Raw genomic sequence first — 25,561 nt, 5'->3', positions numbered from 1 at the left:
ACTGAGGTCTCCAGAGCTCTGACTCGATGAGTCCAGGAAGCACATGTAGGCGGGGGCAGCCGGGGCCTGACCAGGGTGGTGGGTGGCCACCCACCTGCCTGTGGACCTGCTCAGTGCTCCTCACAGGGCTGCAGGGTTTCACCTGAAAAAGAAGGGCTCGTCCCTTCCAGGGCTGACATTGATGGCTTCATTTGTTTTGTCCTTCAAGTGAAATTTCCTAACACACAAGTTGCTCTGATGGGATCTGGGGTGGGGGATCCAGAGCCTGCCCTCTTACCATTCACCTCGTTCTCTGTCAGCCTTACCTGGGGCTCCCAGGAGCCTCGCCTTCCCCGAAAGCCCCTGCTCTGCATGCACCCGCAATGAACTAACCATCTCCTGGAGTCTCCTAGGGTGGGTCCTGGGCCTTTGGGGCCAGCCAGGCTGGGGACCAGACCCCACCCTCCTGCTCAGCCAGAGTGTCCCCAAGGCTGTGGCTTGGCGAGCAGAGGCACAGTCTCCTTCGGCCCAGCCAGCTGCCTCTGCAAGCCCTTCCTGTAGGTTTGGAAGAATTCTACAGGAGCGAAGGGTGTTAACAGAGCCTCTGGGGGTCCGAGGTGTTGGCGCCATGTCTGCAGGGCTCCGTGACTGCTCAAGGGCCAGGAGCGAGCACCCCAGTTCCAGTGCTTTCCCTGCCCCGGTGTTAAGGCAGAGGCATTCAAGTCCTTACAGGAGGGCTTGAAAAATAGTGTTGATTCTGCTGCTTTAGCCAACATAAATAACATACTTAGTATACAATGTGGAAAATTGAAGAGAAAAAATCATAATCCCACCATCTAAAGGAAGCCACAGTTAATATTTTTGTATTTTTCATGTGTGTCCTTCTGGTCCATTTTCCAGCATAGGTGACGTGTGGTAGCATGTTGTATATGACATTCTGGGACCTGTTGCCTTCACTTAATTCTATCCCGTGGACATTTTCCCAAGATTGGTGTAGGCCGTGTAGCATTCCATCCAGTGAACAGATCATAATTTGCCCAATCAGCCCCCATCGTTCACCCGTTTGGCGCTCGCCAGCCGCTGTCTGTCTGCTTTGTCTCTGCGATGCCCGAAAGTCCCCGGGTGCCCTTCTGACTCCTCTCTCACACAGGTACATCGGCCCCAGCACCGTGTTCGGCTCCAGTGGCAAGCTTGCCAACGTGGAGCAGTGGCGATGTGTCTCCATCCTGCGGAGTCACTCAGGCGGTGAGTGGGCTGCCCGTGGGGTGGGCGCCCCGGCGGTGGCCGAGAGCAGCAGCGGCACCTCCACGGCCCCTGTGGACTGTGGGTCCTTAGAGCAGCCCTGTGTCTGGGCCACCCCTCCCCTCCCCGCTGCCTGCCTCCAGCTGCGTCAGTGTCCCCACTCCTGCCCTCATGGGCTGTATGTTTATATCTTTAATGTAGAACTCCCCACGTTCCGCTGTTTATCCTGGGAACTGAGTCACTACCTCCATCAGTGGATCGCTAAGTCCGTAAGCGCACTTTCTTTATTCCACAGAAACCCGCACACGGGGGCCCACTGGAAAGCTTTTTACTTGACTTTGAGAGTGTTTGCAAAGTGTTTTAAATAGGCTTGGTATGGAAAGAAACTCATTTTTCAGATTTGGACTGAAGTTGACAACACTTAGTCAGATGCCAGGGATACCAGAGTCAGTGCAATTCAGTCTTCCTCGGAGAACCTGCGGTCTAGCTGGGAATAGCTAGGAGGGTGTGCCAGGCAGAGGCCAGCAGAAGCCAGAAAGGCTTGGTGCCAGTGGTGAGCTGGCAGCATCTCACCCCGCTGAACGTGTACTGCACGGCAGCAAGTGGCGCAGGGTGGGGCTGGCTGAGTGTGTGGGGCCAGGTCATGGAAGGCTTGCACTTCTGCTAACGAGGGTGCCCTTTGTCGTGGAGGCCTGAAAGGGGGATCATCTAACAGCCCTCTGGAAAAGAAGGCAGTTTCAGGGGTTCAGATGAAAACTGCAAGGGCCCAACCTAGGCTGTGATCATTGAGAGAGAGAGGAGGAGACTGACCTGGGAACTTCGAAGGGCTGAGCAAAGGGAGGTGTGAGGGAGACCCCTAGCTGGGTGCCTGGGGAGCCAGCGGTATCCTCTGCTGAGACCATACGACCATGGGTTTATGGGGCCGGATGCCAGTTCAGTGCAGGATGTGCTGGGTTTGGGGGTTAGGGGTGGGGGGTGTCCGGAGCTGGTTGGAATTGAGCCTGCAGCTCGGGGGCTGGGGGGGCGGAGATGGGGCAGAAGAGAATCAGCTATGGTCCATTGCAGTCTGTGCTCAACACACACTCTGCAGATGACACTTTAAAGGTGAACAGACCCACCTCTTAGAGACCACAGATTGAGTCCACATCTTTGAAAGCTGATAGTGTAACATTGTGTTATCTTTGATAACAGTAAAAATGTGTAACTTACCCTAACTTGCTGGCAGGTGCTCACAGTGGAGTCTAGTTGGGCTTCTCTGGAACTTGGACAAGGTGTCCATGAGGTTATCCAAGTGGAGTGGGGCCTGAGTGACGACTTTCATGGGGCCCCTAACCTGAGACTTGGACTGAGCCATAACCTCGCCCTCCCTCCTGGCCCACCACCCCAGGGCTCTCCTCGACCAGGCAGGTAGGGGTGCCCACCTTCAGTGGGGATACCTGCCACTCCTTTTGCAGTGGTCCTGGTAGCACCATCAATTGCTAATAAAAACAGTTTTTTTTAATGGCCATAGAAAGCTGTTTCCCTACCATGATAGAGCCCTGTGTCTTTCAAACCACGGGCACATATTATAGTTCACAGTTGAACCATCTTCCCATTGATACCGAGAAAAGACAAACATGGGTGCTATCACCGCATTTGTTATTTTGGAATTTCTGCAGTACAGTTAAGCAGAATCAGAAGAAGGTAGACAGGGAATTCCCTGGCGGTCCAGTGGTTAGGACTCAGCACTCTCACTGCCGGGGCCCAGGTTGAATCCCTGGTCAGGGAACAAGGATCCCACAAGCCACGTGGTGTGGCCAAAAAAAGAGAGAAAAGAAAAAGAAGAAGAAGGTTGACAAACTGGAAAACAATAGAAAAATGAGATGATATGAGGAATAAAGCTTTTAGGACTTATAAAGCATTGAAAAGCACTTCAGACTAATAATAAGTCATTGAATTGGCCTCATATAAGAAGATTTTTAATTATTTGTCTTTCACTAGTCATAGCCAATTGGAATATGTAATGATAGAAAGAGATAAGTGCAGTTTTACTCAGATTCCCAAGGAGGGTCTCACTGAGAAGGTGGCATCCAGGGGTTGAGCAGATGGCGATGAGGGGACAACCGTGTGGACCTGCAGAGAGCTATCCAAGTGGAGGGAGCAACCGGGGCAGCAGATGGGGTGTAGACATGGGCTTGGGACCAGGGTAGGGGGAGTGCAGAGGGGAGGGGGCCGGGAGGGGCTCTCCTCTGAGTGAGGCAGAGCAGTGTGGAGGCCTGGGCAGCAGTATGGAGCCCATATGGTGGGGGGCCGAGGCTGCACTGGGGAGACCAGTGATGTGATGTGATCTAGGAGAGAGCCTGTTGGGGGCTATGGGTCGTCATGGTGGAAGTCAGGGCAGGTGGTCACACAGACTCCCTCGGGCGGGAAGTGAGGTGAGGCCCCAGAGGAGGTGGGACAGCTTCCCAGACTGTGGCCTGAGCAGCGGGAGGGATGCAGGTGCCTCACTTGAGGTGGGAGGGGGTGTGGGGGCGAGTGGACATGTTGGGTCCGCAGTGCCTGGCAGCAGGGTGAGTGGACCTGCAGGCTGGCTGTTGGGGGGTGAGCCTGGAGCACAGGGGAGGAGCCTGGGGTGCGGCTGAGCCGGGGAACCAGTGAAGGTGGTGGAGAGAACGTTTGAAGGAGGCAAGAGCAAGCAGCGTGCCCCACGTTGCCTCACGGTCGAGTGAGCACCGAGGATCGGCCACTGGACTGGATGGCATGGAAGCCGCCGGTGGCCTTGGCAAGCGTGGTTCCTGTTGGTGAAGCCGGGTAAAGACCTAATTGACGGGCGCTCAGGAAAGACTGGGGGAGAGAGCTGGACGGAACCCAGCTGGTCTTGTCAGGCGCCTGCAAAGAAAGACAGCAGAAGAGCTGAGGGGAGGATGGACTCCAGGCCCGATGAGGAGACGGAAGGGCTATAGCGGCTGGAAGACCCATCGGAGAGTGAGCGGGGGACGTGGCGGCGGGGAGGGGGGCAGTAAGACCAGGGAGGGGTCACAGTGCTCTGTCAGGGAGGGTCTCTGGGCATGACTGTGGGAACGATGGCTGAGGCCAGGAGCCAAGGTCATTGGAGTAGGTGAAGGACTTTAAGGGTGTTAGAAAAATCATCCTCTTGGAATCACCAAGAATGATGCTGGAGAGTTGGCGGGAACGACAGTGACCAGAAACTTATATCTTCAAGGACAGGGAGGGTCTCAGATGTGTGTAGAGCTGTGGCGAGAAGGAATGGGCGTTGTATGGTCTGAAGACAGAAGCTCCAAAACTTGGGGTTTGGGGAGGAAGTCATGTCACATGTGTGGATTTACTGCAGAACTCGGCAGTGACTCCAAAGGGCGTCTGGAAGGATGAGTCAGGACGTGGGAGAACTCATTCAAACAAAGTTAACAACATTGAAGGAGGCTACAGTGCTCCTGACAACTTGGTGTGCTGTGAAGGTGGCACCGATGACCGATAACAGAAGGAAAGATTCGTTCCCCACACATGACGGGGTAACCAGCCATTCAGCAGTTCGTGGGTGAAAGGAAGGTAATGTAGAGCCTTAGCTAAAGACAGCATGATAAATTCCAGGTATTAAAGAAACATTCTAAGTAAAGCAAGAGAAAACAATTGAATATTTATTAGACCTCCAGCAGAGGGAATATTTTTTCAAAGTTAACAAGCAATAAGAGAAATCATTTTAAAATATACAACAAAGGAGAATAACTGACTTTACTACATAAACCTTCTACAGCATAGGAAGGTAAGCTGATGGAATTTGCAGCTAAGGTCTGTATTGTCCATAGTCCATGGAAATTGCTAAGAAAACCGGTCTCCTTTCTGGAGTCCCAGGTGAGCATGTCTCTGCTCTAGGACTCAGGAAGCACAGGGGGGTCTGTGGTATGCATGGCTGCCCCCCCAATCCCACCCACGCTCTGGGCCCCAGAAGAGGTTCCTGTGCCTCCTTTAGCAGACACTGCATTCTCGTTAGACCCACCAGCACAAATCACCTCCTCACAGACGGGGTAGGAACAGAGGAGTCCCTGAAGACAGCTTCAGACACACCAATGTGCACAGTCTTCGCTTTGCGAATTAAAGTGGAACTTCAAACATAAAAATGTACTCAATAAGTTAGAAGGGGAAAAAATCATAATCCTCAAGCTAAAAAGGGACTTTTGAAAAGGACATTCTGCTAGTAGAAATGTGAAGAATCCAGACTCATGAAAATGCCCAGGTGCTCCGCCCAGGTTCCCACGGTGGGGCATCCGTCTCAAAGAAACGCCCCAGGGTGTGCAGAAGGATGGCACGTGTGCTCGTGGGCATGAGGAACTGGAACCTGGTCCAAGTCCGCTGCTGAGTTAGGTCTGTTCCGGGTCTTGAGTGCCCTCAGCCACACAACGCGGAGCAGGACAGCGGGGCCCGGGTTCATGCTCAGCGCCGGCGCACACACGGGAGATCACGGTGCTGCCCGCGTGGGCGGTCTTGTCGAGCTGACTCTGAAGATTTAAATCATCCTGTGAGGAAAGGACTAGGTGGCTCCTGACTGGCTGCTCTTTCTGTTTCTTCACCTCACCAGCCATCCCTCCGCACTCCTGGTGCCGCACCAGGCACTGAGGTTGGAGAAAGCAGGGAGACCTTGGCTGTCACGCTGTGCTCTGATGAAGCCGGGTTAGGGTTGGAGAAGGCGGCTCAGCCGGCCCGAGGGCTGCAGACCCAGCCATGCAGTGGCACGGGTGCCACGCTCTTGGCCAGGCCCTCAGTGCTTTGTCAGAAGGGAGTGGGGTGGGGCTGTTAGATGCTTCAGATCTCAGGACTGATTGCAGAACCTTAGTGGGGAAGTTCTTCAGGTTGGTTTGGAAAAGTCTAGTTATGATGGTCCCAGGTCAAGTCTCCTCAGGTGTGAGAACGCCGAGGGGCTGCTGACTGGCCAGCTGGCAGGGTGGAGCTGCGCCGTGTCCATGTCCACCACCAGGTAAGAGACTCACCACTGGCCATTGTCTTCCAGATGTGATGGACGTAGCGTGGTCCCCCCATGATGCCTGGCTGGCCTCGTGCAGCGTGGACAACACCGTGGTCATCTGGAACGCAATGAAGTTCCCAGGTCCGCACCTCTGCCCGGGCGGCCTGTCCATGGGGCTGCCCAGCGGTGTCTGGAATGGGGGGGCTGGGTCTCCTCGGCTGGTGGCAGCCAGCCTGTCTTGTCAGTAACCCAGGTCTTCTTCATCAATCACATTTAAGGTTTAAAGAGAAGTTTACATTAAAGAAAAATAGTAGTAACCAAGGGCCGGCATGGGTGTCCCTGCTGCAGGCTGTGCGGATGGACACCTGGCACTGGGAGCCCGGTCAGCTGCCATCGAGGGTGCGCCCTCCCACCCCGGACTCTGGCCTCAGCCCAGTAGCCGTCTCCTCTGTGACGCCCTCGAGCATGAGCAGGCTAACAGATCCAGTTTTGCAGATCAGTTTTTCTATTGACGTGTTTGAAGTCCCTACCGATGGCAGAGCCTGGGATGGTACTGCGGTTTGCAGCCAGTGAGATGCTTCTAGTCCCTGCTTGGTGACGGGAGCGTGTTCTTCTCATAGGCTCGGGTCCCGGCCACTTGCTCTCTTCATAAGCTTCCACCGTGTGTGGGGACTCGGCCCAGCCACCGTGGCTGGGGTGGCATTCAGCTTACAGCTCTCTGGGGTTCAAGCTCCCTCCCCTTTGTCCTCAGTGATGACGAGCAGAGGACTCACTCAGTACAGGGCCCGGTCCCCCAGGGAGGGTCACATCAGGAGGACTTGGATGGGCACGGACTCCTGTCCAGAAAGGAAACCGTGGGCAGGGCTGCGGCTGCCGGCAAGGTGAGGCGGCGCATTTCAGCTCTGGCCCTGGCCACCTGCCCCTCTGAGGGCACGTGCAGCCTCAACCCATACGTGTCAGCTTGGCTGGAGGGAAATGGGTGGTGCCCACCTCCTGGGTGAGAACAGACTTCTGCTTGTGCCCAGGGGTGGGGCTGGCCAGGGCGACTCCTGAAGCCCCTTCTCTTGACTGGCCGACCCATGGCCCGTTTCTAGACAGAGTCACTGTTTTCCCCTTGGTAACGCCTTTCCGACCTCACTTATTTGTCCTCACAGAAATCCTAGCTACTCTGAGAGGCCATTCTGGCCTGGTGAAGGGCCTGACTTGGGACCCTGTTGGTAAATACATTGCCTCTCAAGCCGACGACCGCAGCCTGAAGGTGTGGAGGACGCTGGACTGGCAGTTAGAGACCAGCATCACCAAGCCTTTCGATGAGGTAAGAGGCCTGGCAGGCCCCCCGCCGCCGCACCACCCCCCCCACGCCTCCCACACAGAGCAGGGGCTGCCTGGGGTCCGGACATAGTCAGGGAGCCCAGAGTCGGGTGATGAAAATCGTTCACTTCTCAGAAGCTATTAAACGTCCACCTTTGTAGTGAAAAGGCTTGTAGGTGTTAAAGCTGAAGAGTTTACAGCACGCTGCCCCTTGGGGTGTGGGGGACGTGGGGGGTGGAGGAGGCTCTTGCGTCTTCCTGAGGGCTCTGGGCCGTGCTTGCTGACCTTCGCTCTGCAGGCCGGCCAGCTCCTGTGGAAGGCGTTAACAGTCCAGTTTGCAAAACATCTGGAGGTTGGACTGCACTGGCTTGTGTAGTATTTTACCACCTCTTCCCTCATTTGAGTTCTGATTTCATGTGGGACCAGAGCTCATGGTCGCCATTATTCAGTGGACATTTCTTGAGTGCCTCCTGTGTGTACGGCTGTCCTGAGTACAGGAAATGAACGTGGATTGAGATGGAGTTATCCAGAGTGGGCAGAAATGGCTGGGGGTACGGGGTGGTCACGTCAGAGAGGGCTTTTTGGAGGAAGGGACCTGAGTACGAAGTTTTGCAGGAAGAATAGACGCCTGCCCACTGGTCAGGGCTGGCTGTGGAGAAAAGTGGGTATCACATGTTCAGCTGTCCCCCAACCCACAGAAGTTCATGAACTGGATCCATGAGCCTGGTCCTTACCTCACTTAGTTCTGCCCTCCTTGGCAGCCACCTAGTGTGAGAGGACATGGGCTGCAGGCCTTGTGGAGAGCCACTGGGCTCCTGGGGCGGCTGTGGTGGCGGGGTGTGGGCAGGACAGGAATGTTTGGAATCCGGCAGGAGCTGGCAGCACTCTTCAGCCTCTGGGGGGGCTGTCCTGCCTTGGCTTGGACCCGGCTGGCAGTGGAGGCAGGTGTGTCCCCATGCTGCGCTCGGGCCCTGCCTTGTCCTGCCTTCCCCTAGGGCTGCTCAGCCTGGATCTTAACCCCTAAGCCTTTCGGGCTGCCCTGGACTGACCTTGAGCTTCAGGGGCTGGCTGTTAGCCAATGTCATCTCACTTTGCAGGAGGCATGGTGTGAAGGGGTGCCCTGCCTCTGCCTGGGTCAGGGGAACAGTGCCTTTCTGTTGTGCCATTTATGGTTTCTATGGACTTTACAAACCTCTTCTCCTTGGCTGGTGGCGTCACCAGGCTTTGGGCGAGGAGACAGGCTCCAGAGAGCAGGTGGGGCCTGGTGGTCACTGGCTGCAGTGCAGAGACAGGCTTGTGACCAGGCTTCCGAGGGTCAGTAGTGCTCTTTCTCCACAGCAACATGTGGTCTGCAAACCTCCTGTGGGGTTCCCCAGTGCTGGGTAGGAGAAAGGGTCTTTGGTCAGATAGATTTGGCCCAGACAGGGTTGACAGTGGAAAGAGGTGGCTGTCCAGCCGTCCCCTCAGCCTGTGCCGCCATGCAGTGGGGGAGGGTAGAATGGCGCCCCTACCGGTCTCTTGACGGCCCCGCTGTCAGCTCACCGGGAGAGACTGGAGTCAAGCTGGCCGTGTAGCCGGCAGCTTGGGCGTGCTCCACCATTGCGCATTTGTACATCAGAGCTCAGTTTGATTCCTGGGGCCAGTTGTGGTCCCAGAGTTGGCCTTGGGCTCCTTTCAAGCACAGACGTTTCTTGCAGTGTGGAGGGACGACCCACGTGTTGCGGCTCAGCTGGTCCCCTGACGGGCACTACCTCGTATCCGCCCACGCCATGAACAACTCCGGCCCCACCGCCCAGATCATAGAACGGGAGGGCTGGAAGACCAACATGGACTTTGTCGGGCATCGGAAAGCTGTGACTGTCGTGGTGAGTCCACTTGGCCTCAGGTTGGCCAGCCATCAGCGCCGCCCTAAGTGGGACCCTTGGAACCTGGGCAGTGCCGTGCTCCCCAGTCCTGGGTCACGTGTTGGACTGAGATGGTGGCCTCTGAGATTCAGCACGCGTTGTTAGGTTCTTGTTTCATTTTAAATACTTAATGTTTCAATTTTTTTTTTTTAAGATTTATTGATTGATTGATTGATTGATTGCTATGTTGGGTCTTCGTTTCTGTGCGAGGGCTTCCTCTAGTTGCGGCAAGCGGGGGCCACTCTTCATCACCGTGCACGGGCCCCTCACTATCGTGGCCTCTTTTGTTGCGGAGCACAGGCTCCAGACGCGCAGGCTCAGTAGTTGTGGCTCACGGGCCTAGTTGCTCCGCGGCATGTGGAATCCTCCCAGACCAGGGCTCGAACCCGTGTCCCCTGCATTAGCAGGCAGATTCTCAACCACTGCGCCACCAGGGAAACCCCTGTTTCAATATTTTTAAACTAGTTATACAAAATAGAATACATACCCATGTGCTTTATTGGCAAATGGACGTGATGAATATGAAGTTAATATTTTATTTAACGTGTTGAATGTCACCAGAACCAGACTTTGATTAGGACACATGTCATCCCCAGCACAAGGCCTGCTGGGTAGCTGTGAAGGCGCAATGGCGCGTGCGGGTGCCCGGGGCTGGGGGACGCCTGCTGGGCTGGGATCCTGGTATGTCTCATATTTGGTGTAGGGTGCATGCTTGATGCTTGATTAATTACTAATTAACCCTTGTTACTTGGTTTTAGAAATTCAACCCAAAAATCTTCAAGAAGAAGCAGAAGAACGGGAGCTCTGCGAAACCCAGTTGCCCGTACTGCTGCTGTGCTGTCGGCAGCAAGGACCGCTCGCTCTCTGTCTGGGTGAGCCCTACTGTGAGCTCGCCGCTCGGCGGGGAGGGGGTGCCTGAAAGAGGAGAGACCCCCCACTTCTGGTAGTGGTCAGTGAGTGTTTCTGCCCTGAACCTGGGCCTGGCCAGGAGAGGCCACCCGCCACCCAGCCAGAGCAGCTCTTGTGTCCAGACCCAGAGCACATCTTCAGTAGTCAGGGCCGCAGTTGGCATATTGTGTTGGCTTTCCTTTAAAAGAACTTTGTGTAGATACAGAACCTCCATAGTGGATCTACCTGAAGTACACAGCTCAGCGCATCTGTCGTCAGACGTGTTTACTTCCGTGTAACTATTGCCCCAGAACGCTCCCTGCCCCTTCCCTGTCAGGACCCTGCCCCCAGCCCCCCCTCAGCCAGGGCAGCAGCACTAAGGATGTCTGTCACGTGGATGAGCTTTGCCTGTTTCTGGACTTTATATGAATGGAGTCATGCAGTGTTTACTTTTTTGCATCTTGTGTTCTTTTCACTTGGCATAAAGTGGTTGAGCTTTGTGTGTGTTGCGTTAACAATAGTTTATTCCTTATCATTGATTTCCCCATAAGCAGAGTGGATTTGAAGTTGTAGATTTAGAGGTTATCCTTTGGCTGCATTTAGGACAGTTGCTTCTCGCAGAGCAATCCTGTGACCCCATTCCAGACCCTGGACCTGGTGCGTCCTAGGCGGTCCAGGCGCATTCTTCTCGGGCTCCCCTGGGCCTGGGCTCCATCCCTGGTACTTTGACCAAAACATCACTGACGGGTCAGGTGTTGACAGAGGTCCCAGGTTTCTGAGGGGTCTGTAGGCATGTCTGTGGAAGGAAGGCCAGGCTGGTTCTCTTTGGGGAGTGGAACTAGGATGGGGCAAGGTTCTCATGGGTTCCAGGTGCTCAGATTCCAGTCCCGTCCTCAGGACTAGGACTGCCTTAGCGCCTCCTGCCCTCCAGGCGTGTCCCCACCCCAGCCCGCCACCCAGGGGCCCAGGACCAGTGGGCAGGACAGGCAGGCCCTGTGTGTGAGAGCTATGCCTGCTGCTGCTGTGGGAGAGTGGACATGTGCTCAGCCACATGAGAGGACCAGATGACCCACATGCGCATGGGGAAGGTGGTGGGTACAGTCACCAGACACAGGTTTTCACAGGATGTTGATGACACACTCATTCTGCGTTAAATGAAAAAGCAGGCAACCATGTGCCTTACTTTAAAGAATAAAATATTTGTCCAAGACGGAAGAGAGGAAGAGTGTTAATAGTGGCTACCCTGGGGCCTGGGTCAGGGCAACATGAACCTGTGTGGTGCGTGGCGCTGGTCACATGGAGCCTTGGATATGTGTGTGCACCTGAATGTGAGCCTTAAGAAGGGGTGCTAGGTTCTCTCTGAGGCTGTTTTCCTGTCCTGGGACCTGCCTTTGCTGCTGCATTCCCTGTGCAGGCCTTGGCATCCCATCCCTGTTCGGTAGGCCTTCTAGAGCCCCCTCCTCCACTGCTGGTCTTGTGTGTATATATCTGTCTGCCCTGCCAGGCCCAAAGGGGCAGACCCCATGCTGGCACACGTGTCTTTGGCAGGCGTGGGTTCCAGAGTCTCAGTGGAGTCTCGGTGGTGGCCGTCTGAGTAGAGCTGAAGACGCCCCACGTGTCAGCACAGCTCAGACCATGCTCCTGGGTCTGGTGGCGGCAGCTGAGCAGAGTGGACACAGAAGGCCTCATTCATTCATTAACCTTTGCCGCCCTTTCCTTCCAGCTCACGTGTCTAAAACGGCCTTTGGTTGTCATCCATGAGCTGTTTGACAAATCCATCATGGACATTTCCTGGTAAGATGGATTCTCGATTCGAGGCATGGTCTAGGAAAGGAGGAGCCACATGTTGGAGCTCAAGGCCTCCTGGGTGTGATTAGGGTTGGGCAACCAGGATCCCAGGTGTTGCAGGCAGGACAGACCCCAGGGTGCTGTGCTCCTGGCCCTACTGGAAACCCCTGCTCAGACAGACTGGTGTTCGTCTGGGAAGGAGAGTGCATGATCCTGGTTGCACTTGGCTCTGTCGCTGCGTGAATCGGAGTAGTGTGGCTGTGGAAGCCGTTTCATGCTTCTCAGCGACCTCATTTAGATGTGCACTCCCTCGCAGTTGTTTGTTTTTTAATGCTTTCAAAAATGAGATAAATGAACATGAAACTCTTACAAAGCACAGGGTGAGAGATACTCTGTACATGTGCTGAGAACTTAAGGGCCCAGAGCTCGGTAGAATGGGACTGTCGCCCCCACCTCCGCCTCCCCATGAGCGCGTGGGGGCGTCTCCCCAGGCTCTGCCTCCCCCAGGCCACTCCGTGGTGGGTGAGTACTGCGGGGCCTGCGCCTGGCTGCTGATGGCCATCTTTTCCAGGACTCTGAACGGGCTGGGCATCCTGGTGTGCTCCATGGACGGCTCTGTGGCGTTCCTGGATTTCTCCCAGGATGAGCTCGGAGACCCCCTGAGCGAGGAGGAGAAGGTAGGAGCACGGCCACGGTGGCTCTGAGGGACCTCCTCCTGTGACCTACACAGACACAGTTTCCTGAAGCATTCCTGGTCCTTTGCCTCTTGTAGACTATAATCCTTGTCTTCTCTACAAGAGAGATTTAATTTAAAATGAACCTCTATTCATGTCAGAGATCCATTCTATTGGGTTGGCCAAAAATTGGGTTTTTCTGTAACATCTTGCGGAAGATAGAATTGAGTAAGCCCGGGCATCTCCTCTTGAGCTGATAGCCACCCTGGGAGGTGTTCACACTGGAAGAGTGGGAGTGGCTGCCAGGGCTGCTCACGTCCCCTCCCCGTTGTCCTTCGCTAACATACTGGCCTCGGGTCAGCAGTTACAACAGTGATAGCAGTCCTTTCCTAGCACTTACTGTGTGCCAGAACCAGGGCCACGTTTCTTCACTTAAATTACACAGAACCCCTCCAGGCAGGGCTGGTCCTGTTTCACTGAGGAGAATAACATGTGACCCTGAGGTCTGAGAGCGGAAGCATGAGCCCATCTGCAGCCTTGGGGCCAGGCCTCCTCTCCGCCATGCTCTGCCCAGGACAGGGTGGCCAGTGCTCGTCCTCGGGGACTTGGTGACAGGCACTGCTTTCCCTCCCTCAGACTAGGAGCCTGCCTTCCCGCAAGTGGGCCCACACCAGTATGTGGGGGCAAGAGGCTCCGAGAGCCCAGGGCGGGTGGCAGCTCTCCCCTCAGGGTGCCATTGCTGCTGGGAGCCCCCTCTTAGGCTTCTGTGGGGACCCCCACTACGATGTTACCCCTTGGGCTTCAGAGTCGGCCTCGCTCACCACAGTGGACTGGCCTGGCACCCACGGTCACTTGTCAGTGGGGGGACAAGTGTGTCCACAGCCCCAGCTCTTCCCTCCACCGGTCACTGTCGTCAGGTGACCTCCCCCCTCCTTAGAGAGTCGTAACCCATCCTGGATGCAGGCAGGGCCCCTGCATTCGAGGAACAGTAGGGCCGAACTCCGAATCCTGCCTTGAGATTCCAGGGGTGCCGGGGAGGGAGTTTTGGCCACAGGCAGGCACTCCAGGTCCTGCAGAGTGGACCCCAAGGCTGCCCGCCCAGCATCCTTCCTGCGAGGCAGGTGTCCTACTGACCTCTGCTTTGGTCGTTAGCACACCATGTGCGAGTCTGCTCCTTGTCACACTGGCCACTCCAGTGTGCTGGTGCCACCGTCCCTGCCCTCACACAGCCTGGCTTGTGGCACAGGGCTGCTGAGACCTGGGAAGGTGGGGCTGGCCCTGCTCGGAAGGGTCAGGACGTGTTGGGGGCAATGCGGGCAGAGGAGGGTTCCCCTAGGCATGCGTGCCAGGCCTTTCCTTGCTCTCAGGGGCTCTGTTAGCGACCCCATGGCGACCTCCAGCCACGTGGGGCTGATGGCTGCAGCTGGAGCAGTGAAGGCAGCTCTGGGTTTCAGTGTCTGATTCCCAAGAAGCGTTTGGGGTCCTTGGAGTGATTTAAGAGCCTTACATTAGCAATTTGAATGTCGTAATTTCAGTTCAGCAAATGTTTGTTGCTATTTGTTCTGCACCAGACCTGCTGTAGGTGTTTTCCTGAGTGTTATGCATCCACTTGCATCCCTGAAGGCTGTAAACATCGAGGGAGGGTACAAGGCCTCTCCTGAGTCATCTAAACAGGCAAACAGGGTGGGAGGTTTCAGAGAGCCAGCGTCCAGGGTTCCGGGACCCTGCCCAGGGCTCTCTCGCTCTGAGCTGGGAGCCAGCGCGCAGCTCGCCCACTGATGGGCAGTGTCCCGGCCGGTTTGTTGCACTTCCCTCTCTCTGCCTTCTCTAGAGCCGCATCCATCAGTCCACCTACGGCAAGAGTTTGGCCATCATGACCGAGACCCAGCTCTCCACCGCCGTCATCGAGAACCCCGAGATGCTCAAGTACCAGCGGAGGCAGCAGCAGCAGCAGCTGGACCAGAAGGGCTCTGTGGCCAGAGAGACAGGCTCCGCTACCTCGGTCACTGGCGTCGTCAACGGGGAGAGTCTGGAGGACATCAGGAAGGTGAGGGCTGGGCCCAGCGGCACTGAGGACACAGGGACGTGCCCAGGGGCGGCACAAGGCCAGGAGGGCAAGAGGCCATCTAGACAGTGCACAGACATGGGCAGGGAGCTGGGAGCCAGCAAGGGCCACTTATTGCCCTTGTCTGCGTGCAGCAGCAGCGGGGCCCAGGGCACCTTATCAAAGGCCCCGCCCCAAGGAGATCCAGAGGAGGGCGTCCTTTGGGGGAACTTCAAACCTCACCTCTAGCCTTTCTAGGAGATTCTAGATACTGAGAACAGTGGGTTTCAGGCTCTGCCCTCAAGAGACGTCTCTTGACTCCCCCTTCTTCCTCTGGAAGCCCATGTTTCCCTGGGGGGTCGGGGTGGAGATGGGAAGGGAACAGGACAGATGTTGGGAGCTAAAACCCTGTCCAGGAGCTCGTGCAGGGTGTCACACTCCCCAGGTGGTTCAGACACAGTGTGTGACAAACCCTGGGTTGTGAGCCTTCATTGAAAGAAAGTTTGAAATTGTGGCTTAGAGACAGGGGTCTCATCTGTTAGCTCCGTTGTTGAGCCCCATGGCTTCTGGGTGCGTGTGGCCAGCCAGGCATGTGCTCACTGCTCCAGGGACCTGGCCAGGTGGGAATTGGAGATAGAAAGGAAGATGTTGGAGCTGGTTCACCTGGGAGTGTCTGTCCTTGCTGCCTTACTGTGCAGGAGGTCGAGCACACACCCTGATAAAAACGCTTATTCTTTAATGAGTGGCTTAGTTTAGTTGTATCTGAAAGGCCAGAGGGGAGTTCGAATACATTTCATTAGAAGTCTTATTTGTTGGTATTCGGAGATTCAGAAACGTTTCCATTCCTTCATGTCTCTCTACTTTGCCAGAATCTTTTAAAGAAACAAGTTGAGACTCGGACAGCAGATGGTCGGAGGAGAATCACGCCTCTCTGCATAGCACAGCTGGACACTGGGTACTCGTTCACTCACCGAGCTTTCTGTGGCCTTCTCTGGGAGGTCTTCCTCTCTCCTTTTGCCAGGTAGCACTATCATAACCAGGTCTTCACAGGCTCTTGGGCCAGCCTCACCCACAGAGTCTGGAAGTGAGTTGATTCCAGCTTCCCAGCAGCCTCAAAGCCTTGCGCTACTGCAGAGCCCTGTGCACACCTGATGGTGGTGCAGGCGGGCGGGGAGGCTGTCCCTGCTTTGTTGAAGATAGCAGGGAGAGAAAAGTCACACTGATTTTTTTTCTGTTTCTCTTTCCACTTTTATAGCCTTCTCTTTCTGATTAAGAAAGGAATATGTACACATTATGGAAAACAGTAAAAGCACAAAGATACGATCACTGTTAATGTTTTGGTGTCCGTATCTCCTGTTTGTTCCTGTATCTTGACCTTGCATCCATTTTAATAACTAGTTCTCTGAAGCATTGGTTTGCTGACAGTCCAGGTGCCCCGCCTGTGAACGCACCATGATTTACTTAACCAGCCCCTTAACTGTGGACGTGTAGTTTGTACAGTGTTTTGTGATTGTAAATGAATCTCTGAGCACACCTGTGACTGTTCCCTCAGGACACTTCCCAGAAGTGGACTTGCTGGGTGGGGGATAGATTTCCCTAATGGAGCAGAGAGGGACAGTGGATTCAGCTGGATTTGTCCTTGTCTTGGCATCTGTCATCGGGCTTGCTTTTGTATTGGTCATTCTCCCCAAAGTGAGGTATGTTGATTCAAAGGATGATAAGGCCCCATGTGAGAGGAATAGGCCGAACATGAAGATGACTCACTCTTTTCAGCCCGTCTCCTCAGGGCACCACGCACAGTAGTCCTCTGCACTTCCCACTCGTTCCTCCACAAGCTGTTCCAAATCTTCCCTGAAGTCTGCGGAGACCATCAGTCATGTGATGTGCTGATGGCCTCCTCATGTCAGGTGTGCAAGTGCCGAGGCCCTGGAGGGCAGTGACCTGACCAGGTAGAGCCAGAACCAACTTCCAGACTCCTCCCATAGAGTGGTTTTCTCTTGATCAAACCTTTTTCCCATTATGAACCTATGCAGAGAATGCCACCTGCCCGCCTTTATTAGGACCAAGTGAAACCAAGTATGTGACAGTGCTTGAACATTTCAGAGCTGATGGGAATGAGGCTTGTAGAGGTGGTAGAAGTGGTGGTGGCACTTTTGTTCTGTGGATCCTTCCAGGCCTCACCTGGTGAGGAGGCAGAGGTGGTAGATGACTTCCTGCCTGGCCTTGAGCCAGCTTTCTGCCATGGGGCACATATTTCTGGCACCAGAACTTGATTCTTTTTTTCCTCTTGATTCCCATGTCAAAACAAGTAGCAATGGAAGAGGTAATTATTAGCTTATCTAATCAAGAAAGAAAAAAGTTGCAAATAATTAAAATAGACATAAATGGGAAATAATCACAGATGAAGAATAAATCAAAAGGGTGAAAGACATCTTTGCTGAACTCTGCAAATAAATTTGAAAGTGAATTATTTTGGGGAAAACAAAAATTACCAAAATTGAAGAAAATCTGTACAGATGAATTATTATAGAAGAAATAGAGGACACTGTCAAAGAGTTAACCTATCAAAGGCCACCAGACTAAGACGGCTTGACAGGAAAATTCTAACAAACTTTTAAAGAACAGGTCATTCTAATACTATTGAAAATATTCTAGTGCTTTGAAAAAGAAGGAAAGCTTGCAAAATCTTTTTTTTTAATGAACACAATATTCAAATTTCATAATCAAAATGTGACAAAGATATAATAAATTTCTGATCAATCTTATTTCCAAATGTCAATGCAAAATCCTAAATAAAATTATAACAAACAGAATGTTACAATGTGTTAAAATGCTAATACACTGTAAACAAGTAAAATTTATTTCAGGAAAGCGAGATGGTTCAAATGATTTGGGGAAACTTAATTTACTCCTACATGTCAGTAGATCAAAATAAATAAATTATATGATCATCTTCGTAGATGCTTAAGAGGCATTTTTGTTAAACCCAACATCATTGTTATTTAAAACTCAGTTAAATGGGAACAGATAGATGTTTGTTAAACTTGTTAAACTATCTTATTTCAAATTAAATTTAAAAACTGAACACATGTCTACTCCTTTGACTGTAATTTAACATTGTTCTAGAGATCCAAGCTCCTATGGTTAGTTAAGAGAAAGAAGAAATTAGAAAGGAGGTGGTAAATGTGTCATTAGTCAAAGATGGTATAATCTGCAAGAGAATCAACTGGAAAAACCACCATAGACAGTAAAAGAAGACGATGAGATGACTGGGTGCAACATAGCAAGATCAAGTAGCACCAGTTACCTTTAGAAGATGCAAAGGAAGAAATCACTTTCACAAGTGCAGTACCTAAAATGTAACAAGAAATGGAGATCTTTATGAAGAAAAAATTTTAAACTCTACTGAGATACCTAAAAGAAAATTCACAGAAATTACTAGAAATGCATACCATTTATTAGATAGGATGTCTCGATATCATAAAGATGACAAATCTCCCTCAGCCTATAGCTGTAACATGAGCCAATACAAATAACCACAGGAGTTTTCAGCATCAGACAAACTGATTCTGAAGTTCTGTGAAAAAGTACATAGGAGTAGCTAAAATATTTCTGAAAAAGATTAATCAGGAAAGACTAGCCCCACTAGAAATTAAATCTTACAAGCTATAATAATTAAAATAGTGAGGTACTGACACGTGAATAGAACAGTGGAATACAATAGAAAACTCAGAAATAGACTCAAATATTTATGAGAACTTTAAAGGTAATATTTTGCATCTGTGACAAATCATTACCTAATTCAGTAAATGAAGTCAGGAAGTGATACTCTCTAGAAACAAAATTGGAGCCCTACAAGAATATGCAATGGAGAAAAGACAGTTTCTTCAGCAAGTGGTGTTGAGAAAGCTACACAGCCACATGTAAATCAATTAAGTTAGAACATTGCCTCACACCATATACAAAAACAACTCAAAATGGCTTAAATACTTAAATATAAAACATGACACCAGGGCTTCCCTGGTGGCGCAGTGGTTGGGAGTCTGCCTGCCAATGCAGGGGACGCGGGTTCGAGCCCTGGTCTGGGAGGATCCCACATGCCGCGGAGCAACTGGGCCCGTGAGCCACAGCTACTGAGCCTGCGCGTCTGGATCCTGTGCTCCGCAATAAGAGAGGCCATGATAGTGAGAGGCCCGTGCACCGTGATGAAGAGTGGCCCCCACTTGCCGCAACTAGAGAAAGCCCTCGCACAGAAACGAAGACCCAACACGGCCATAAATAAAATTAAAAAAAAAAAAATTCTTGAAAAAAAAAAGAAAAAACATGACACCATAAACTCCTAGAAGAGAATATAGGCAAACATTCTCTGAGATAAATCGTACCAATGTTTTCTTCAGTCAGTCTCCCAAGGCAATAGAGATAAAAACAACGGCTTCCCTGGTGGCGCAGTGGTTAAGAATCTGCCTGCCAATGCAAGGGACACAGGTTTGAGCCCTGGCCCGGGAAGATGCCACATGCCGCGGAGCAACTAAGCCCACGTGCCACAACTACTGAGCCTGAGCTCTAGACCCTGCAAGCCACAACTAATGAGCCCACGTGCCACAACTGCTGAAGCCTGCGCACCTAGAACCCGTGCTCCACAACAAGAGAAGCCCACACACCACAACGAAGAGCAGCCCCCGCTCACTGCAACTAGAGAAAGCCCGCGCACAGCAACGAAGACCCAACACAGCCAAAAATAAAAAATAAAAAAATTTATTTTTAAAAAGACATAAAAATAAATAAACAGAACCTAATCAAACTTACAAGCTTTTGTACAGCAAAGGAAATCATGAACAAAATGAAAAGACAGCCTACAAACTGGGAGAAAATATTTGCAAATGATGCAGCCGACAAGGGCTTAATTTCCAAAATACAGAAACAGCTCATACAACTCAATAATAAAAAAACAACCCAATCGAAAAATGGGCAAAAGAACTAAACAGACATTTCTCCAAAGAAAACATACAGATGGCCAACAGAGACATGAAAGGATGCTCAACACCACTAATTATTAGAGAAATGCAAATCAAAACTACAGTGAAGTACCACCTCGCACTGGTGAGAATGGCCATGATTAAAAAGTCCACAAGTAACAAATGCTGGGAAGGGAGAAAAGTGAACCCTCCTACACTGCTGATGGGAATGTAAATTGGTGCAGCCACTATGGAGAATAGTATGGAGGTTCTTCAAAAAACTGAAGTAGAGTTGCCATGTGATCCACCAATCCCACTCCTGGGCATATATCTGGAGAAGACAATAATTCAGAAAGATACATGCACCCCAATGTTCATAGCACACTGTTCACAATAGCTGAGACATGGAAACAACCTAAATGTCCATCGACAGATGAATGGATAAAGAGGATGTGGTTTATATACAATGGAATACTACTCAGCCATAAAAAAGAATGAAATAGTGTTATTTGCAGCTACATGGATGGACCTAGCGATGGTCATACTAAGTAAAGTAAGTCAGAAAGAGAAAGACAAATACCATATGATATCACTTGTATGTGGAATCTAAAATATGACACAGATGAACCTATCTACAAAACAGAAATAGACTCACAGACATAGAGAGCGGACTTGTGGTTGCCAGGGGGGAGGTGGTGGGGGAGGGATGGATTGGGAGTTTGGGATTAGCAGATGCAAACTATTATATATAGGATGGATAAACAACAAGGTCCTACTGTATAGCACAGGGAACTGTATTCAGAATCCTATGATAAACCGTAATGGAAAAGAATGTGTGTGTGTGTGTGTGTGTGTGTGTGTGTGTGTATGTATATAACTGAGTCACCTTGCTGTACAGCAGAAATTAACACAACATTGTAAATCAACTATACTTCAATAAAATAAATTTAAAAAAACATTTGGAGCCCTATCTCACGCATTAAAATTTTGCACAGCTCAGAAATTTTTCAGAGAACATTCTGAACATCTCAGAGATTTTTTTTAATGTTTAATTTTTTTATTATTTAAAATTTTAGAATATTCCATAGAAGAATACTTTCATAACCTCAGAGGTAAAAAAAGTCTTCTACAAATTACACAAAAGTTAGACCACACAAAAATAACATGTTTTTGCAAGGAAAATTACATGATAAATAGTCAAAACACAACATCCTGGGGAAAATATTTCCTGTCCATATAGGAATTTTTGAATATGTAAATAGGTCTTACAATCAATAATAAAGACCAATAACCAAATAGAACAATGGATGACAGCTACGAACAAACAGCTCCCAAAAAAGGGAAATCAGATGTTTCTAGATGAAAAAATTTCAACCTTGCATCAAAATAATGGCAAATGAAAATTGTAGTAAGATACCATTTTTCATCTCTCAGATTATCAGGTATCAAGAAGTTGATAAAACCATTGATGAGGGTTTGGGGGTATAGGCACCCATGCACGGCTTGTGAGGTGAACCTCAAAGCAAGGCTCTTGAGAACTATTTATCCAAAATCGTCGATGAACATTCCATTTGCTGCTGCAGTTCCTTCTAGGAATTTATCCCACGTAACGTGTGAAACAAGTGGGATGACAGTTACAACAGCAGGCGTCTCTGTGTGTGCCCCGTGTCATGCGCTACAAGAAGTAGGTTAGTCCAGACAGCGGCCTCTTGGGGAGGGTCCTGTCATCTCTTTTGCAGACATGGTGGCTGAGGTGCCCAAGGCCTCAGAGCCTGTGCGTGGCTGAGCCATGATACCCAGGGCCCTCAGCTGGCACACTGCAGTGTGTGTTACAGAAACACCAGGAAACCGTCCAGCTGTTCCTCACGAGAGGCTGGTTGGGTAAACCATGGCACTTCCATGCTGCCCATAATGAAAGGGAGGCCCACTCTTTGCGCTGTGTTTCCCCAGCCCCAAGACACATTTGCACATGGTAACACCTCTTGAGATCAGGGTGCGGCTTATCAGTGACACCTGACAGTTATAATCGGTCGCAGTTTTTTTCTTTCTTGGTATATAAAGTACCAGTTCATCTTAGATCTAATTAAATGTAGTGTATGAAGTGATTTTAATTTCCTTTTTACTTTTCTGTAACTTGCATAAAAATTCTGCCATGAAAATACATTGCCATTGGACCCAGAAAAAAATTTGCTTACGATGTGTAAGTACTCGACGTGGTGCTCGACGTCCAAGGCTGACTTTTCTCCTTCTCGACAACAGGGACTTCTCCACGGCCTTCTTCAACAGCATCCCGCTCTCGGGTTCCCTGGCGGGCACCATGCTCACCTCTCACAGCAGCCCGCAGCTGCTGCCGCTGGACTCCAGCACCCCCGTCCCCTTCGGCACCTCGAAGCCTTCCACCGAGCCTGTGGCGGCGACCGGCACCAGGCCTGCGGGCGATTCTGTCAGTAAGGACAGGTGAGTAGGTGCCAAGCTTGGTCCTGTACCTGGGCAAGTGCGGTTTGGACAGTTCCAGGGACACTTCGTGGCCTCTTCAGTAAAGAAAAGAGACAAGTACTTGGTTTCAGATGAGGGCCTGCTCAGAAGGGAGCCTTGATCAGGAGAGTCTGATGATTAGGGCCCTGAGGATTTCATGTCCTGGGGGAAGATGCAGTCCCAGGATGGGAATACTAAGGGTGGCAACTGGCCAGTGACGCGTCACCTGCCACAGGGCCAGCCCACCTTCGGCCAGCCTGCTCATGTGCCACGGCACAGACTCCCCTCACACTCAAAATACATTTGCTCGGGGAGCCCGTGTCTTCACTGGCCATCACCTGGAAACCAAACTAGAAGTCTGAAAGGACCAGAGGAGCATGACTAAGAGCCAGGAGCCATTTGCCCAGCACCTGCTCTGAGTGACAAGCTGTGCCAGGCCCGACGTGTGCAGGGGTTGATTGGTGGGTCCTCATCTCCGGGGAGGATCTAGGCTGGTAGGGGAAGAGGTGGCCACAGGGGTGCGGGGCTGGCCCTCTGAGGGCCTTGGTGGGCAGATCTCAGGAAGGCTTCTCATTTAGGCTGAGCCAGGGGACGGGGCTGGGGAGTAGGGGCAACAGCGAGAGCAGAGGCCCGGAGCCTGAGGAGTGGTGGGCGAGGGGAGGAAGGCTGGCTTCTCCCTGGAGTGGACACACAGGCGCTGGGACTTGCACCTTAGGAAACGAACAGTGGCCCAAGTTTAGCTGCCGCACTGGCACACAACTGACACTGTCAACGTGACCCTCCGTCGCCAGGGACAGGGCCGTGCGTTATCACAGCTCCTGCCTCTGGTGTCATGGCTGTGGAGGCATGCGCCAGGCTTCGAGTGTCCCCTCTCCCTTGAGGGAAGAGAAGGGTATGGAGCAGCAAGACCAGTCAGGAAGCAGAGCATTGGGAGGAAGGGTGTCTGGGGAAGGATAGGACACCAGGTTTGCAAAATGTTCAACAGTTGGCCGTGCAGGTTCCGGGAGAGGAGGGGAGGGTCATACAGGTGCCTGCGGGCGTCTGGCCTGGGGTCCAGCAGCGGGGAGGGCAGTTAGCCCGGATGTGGGCAGAGGAGGCCCCGTGGCTTTGACCCAATGTGTGGGATGTGCCGGGACAACAGGGAGCTGGCAAGCTCCAGCCTGAGCTCCCTTTTCTCTGTGGAGTCAGAGACACAGGGAGCACTTGGAGGAGAGCATAAAGGGTGTGTGATTGTCCCTGTGAGACCATGGTCAGAGCTGGTGGTCAGAGCGGGTTGGGTGGAGCTGCTGTATTCAGGTTGTGGTGACAGAGCTTTATGGTGAGGAAAACGGGGTTGTAGGAACCACTAGTTGAGGCCTCATGCTACCCCCAGAAGCTCTGAGAACACTAAAGTGGTATGGGTGTGAGTGCATTTGCTCACAGCCTTCTCAGAAAGCCAAACTCCCAGAACTTTAATATGTGAAGGTATTAAAGAAAGTTGGCAATAGTCAATTACATCTTGAAATTATTTATGGAAGTTTGATATTTGTGCCCCATTCACTTGGCTCCAAGCCCCACAAATCCCGGACTCCCGGATCCTCAGTGGGTTGTGCTGACGTGGCCTTCCGTCTCCACCCCACCCCCAGCGTGAATGCGGCCTCTGCTCCCGCTGCACCGTCCCCCTCCATCCTGACAACCCCGTCCAAGATCGAACCTATGAAAGCGTTCGACTCCCGATTCACGGAGCGCTCCAAAGCCACGCCGGGGGCTCCTGCCTTGGTCGGTTTGACCCCGACAGCTATGGAAAGGTAGGTGGTGGCTGTGTGGGGTCCCAGAGATGGGGAGGGTACAGACTTGGGCCAGCCGTGCCATGTCCGCCTTCCCGTGAGGGTGCAGACTCCTGTCCCTCTGTATTCAGGAGCCACCACTCTGAGGAGAAAGGTGTGGCTGCTTCACGGAGCCATGGGGTGGGGGTGGGGTGGGGACCAAAGGGCAGAGGCACGAGGGCTGGTGGGTGCAGAGGCTGTGCTGAGATGGTCAGAGGGTAGAAGGCTCTGGTCCTGGCTTTCTGCTCAGACACTGACCAGGAGGTCGGGAGCTGAGATTAAAGTGATGGAGGGGAGGCCTCTGTGAGGTCCAATGGGCTTCTGAGCCCCTGCAGCATGTCCTCTGCACCTTCCTGAGTACAGGCAGCAGTCACGGGGCGGCAGGAGTCCTCCTGAGGAGCCACACTGAGTGTTTCAGCCTCTGTTGTTGACACAGAGCTTCTCTGCCTCCTGGGAGGGCCTCCTGCCAAGCCCGCTGTGGCACAGAGCTCACTGCCTGGTCCAGCAAGTTGAAGGCTGGGAGAGTCTGAGGGGGGGCCGGGCCACCTTCCTCCACACAGGCCGGGGCCTTGAGTGCCAACCTGGAGCTGTGACCCACTGCAAGGTGATTGGGCTCAGCGTTACCATTAGCCACATCAGGGACGTGGGCCAGAGACTCTTGCAGGAGCCACATGGCCAGAAGGTGCCCAGTGGAGGGAGCATCTGGGATGAGACCTGTCCTTGCCATGGACGGTGTCTTGGAGCTAAAGCCACACTGTACTGTCCCCGGGGCTTCACCCATGTTCTCAAAACTGCTTGTCTGAGTGGGATTCGTCCTTGGAGAATAGGCCCCAGAAGCCAGCATGGGAGGACTGTCCCTTCAGGTCATCGGTGGCCTCTGTGACTTTGGTGTGGGGTCTGCAGTGTGGTCACGTCTGTTTTATATAGGTGTTTCATATGATCTTTTTACCCAGCAATTTTTCTGCCCAGCAATATAGAGGATCTGAAACCTCCCTGCTGCTAAACATTCTGAAATGCTGGATGAAACGTAACATGTGTCCCTAAAGTATGTGACTAGTTCACAAGAAAGTAAGTGAAGTCCCTAGGAGCCAAAATCTAAGAGTGAACAAAACAACCAGAGCAGTGGGCGTTAGGCCAGGAGGTTACTGGCCTGGTGAACAAGGACCTTGAGTGTTAATGGCCACACAGATTTGAGACAGGGCCTTAGGCCTGAGCCACGTAGGGATTGGAACTAAGACACTAGCATGAAGTCAAGCTGCTTAAAAAAGTGTACCTCCAGTGAGAGGGGGACTAGAAGAAACCTGACTGACAGCATAGGAACATGGCCAGAGCCTGGAATGTCTCAGCCTGCCCTCTGAGTTAGGAAAACAGTCTTCCCCTGAGGCTGTGTCACCACAGGCCTGCCCTCAAGTGGATTGGAGGTCACTTTAACACTACCTTTGTCATCTGGAAATCACCAAGCCAAGAACTGGACACAAAAGAAGATTCTAGTCTAATTAACACCCCAGAGGCACTTGGCAAAGCAAATACAAATCCATC

The 25,561-nt window shown here is 52.1% G+C and overlaps 1 protein-coding gene across 7 annotated transcripts in view; it reads left to right on the top strand.

Annotated features, from left to right (window-relative positions):
- Nucleotides 1–25,561, top strand: part of LOC132347616 (protein HIRA) — a 74,484-nt gene that overhangs the window by 18,783 nt on the left and 30,140 nt on the right. For 4 of the 7 annotated variants that reach the window (XM_059894296.1, XM_059894295.1, XM_059894297.1 and 1 more), the window contains 11 exons: nt 1,130–1,224; nt 6,224–6,319; nt 7,333–7,493; nt 9,187–9,354; nt 10,152–10,265; nt 12,005–12,075; nt 12,641–12,746; nt 14,575–14,790; nt 15,657–15,742; nt 22,002–22,199; nt 23,843–24,004. In XM_059894296.1, the coding sequence (XP_059750279.1) occupies nt 1,130–1,224; nt 6,224–6,319; nt 7,333–7,493; nt 9,187–9,354; nt 10,152–10,265; nt 12,005–12,075; nt 12,641–12,746; nt 14,575–14,790; nt 15,657–15,742; nt 22,002–22,199; nt 23,843–24,004 (1,473 nt within the window). Of the gene's footprint in view, nt 1–1,129; nt 1,225–1,422; nt 1,491–3,888; nt 4,186–4,680; nt 4,768–6,223; nt 6,320–7,332; nt 7,494–9,186; nt 9,355–10,151; nt 10,266–12,004; nt 12,076–12,640; nt 12,747–14,574; nt 14,791–15,656; nt 15,743–22,001; nt 22,200–23,842; nt 24,005–25,561 lie in introns of those variants that run through there. The other 3 variants (XM_059894298.1, XM_059894300.1, XM_059894299.1) reach the window with 3 other exon arrangements.

This window comes from Balaenoptera ricei, chromosome 14, assembly GCF_028023285.1.
Source record: "Balaenoptera ricei isolate mBalRic1 chromosome 14, mBalRic1.hap2, whole genome shotgun sequence".
Taxonomy (NCBI): domain Eukaryota; kingdom Metazoa; phylum Chordata; class Mammalia; order Artiodactyla; family Balaenopteridae; genus Balaenoptera; species Balaenoptera ricei.
This window is presented reverse-complemented; position numbering and strand designations above follow the sequence as displayed.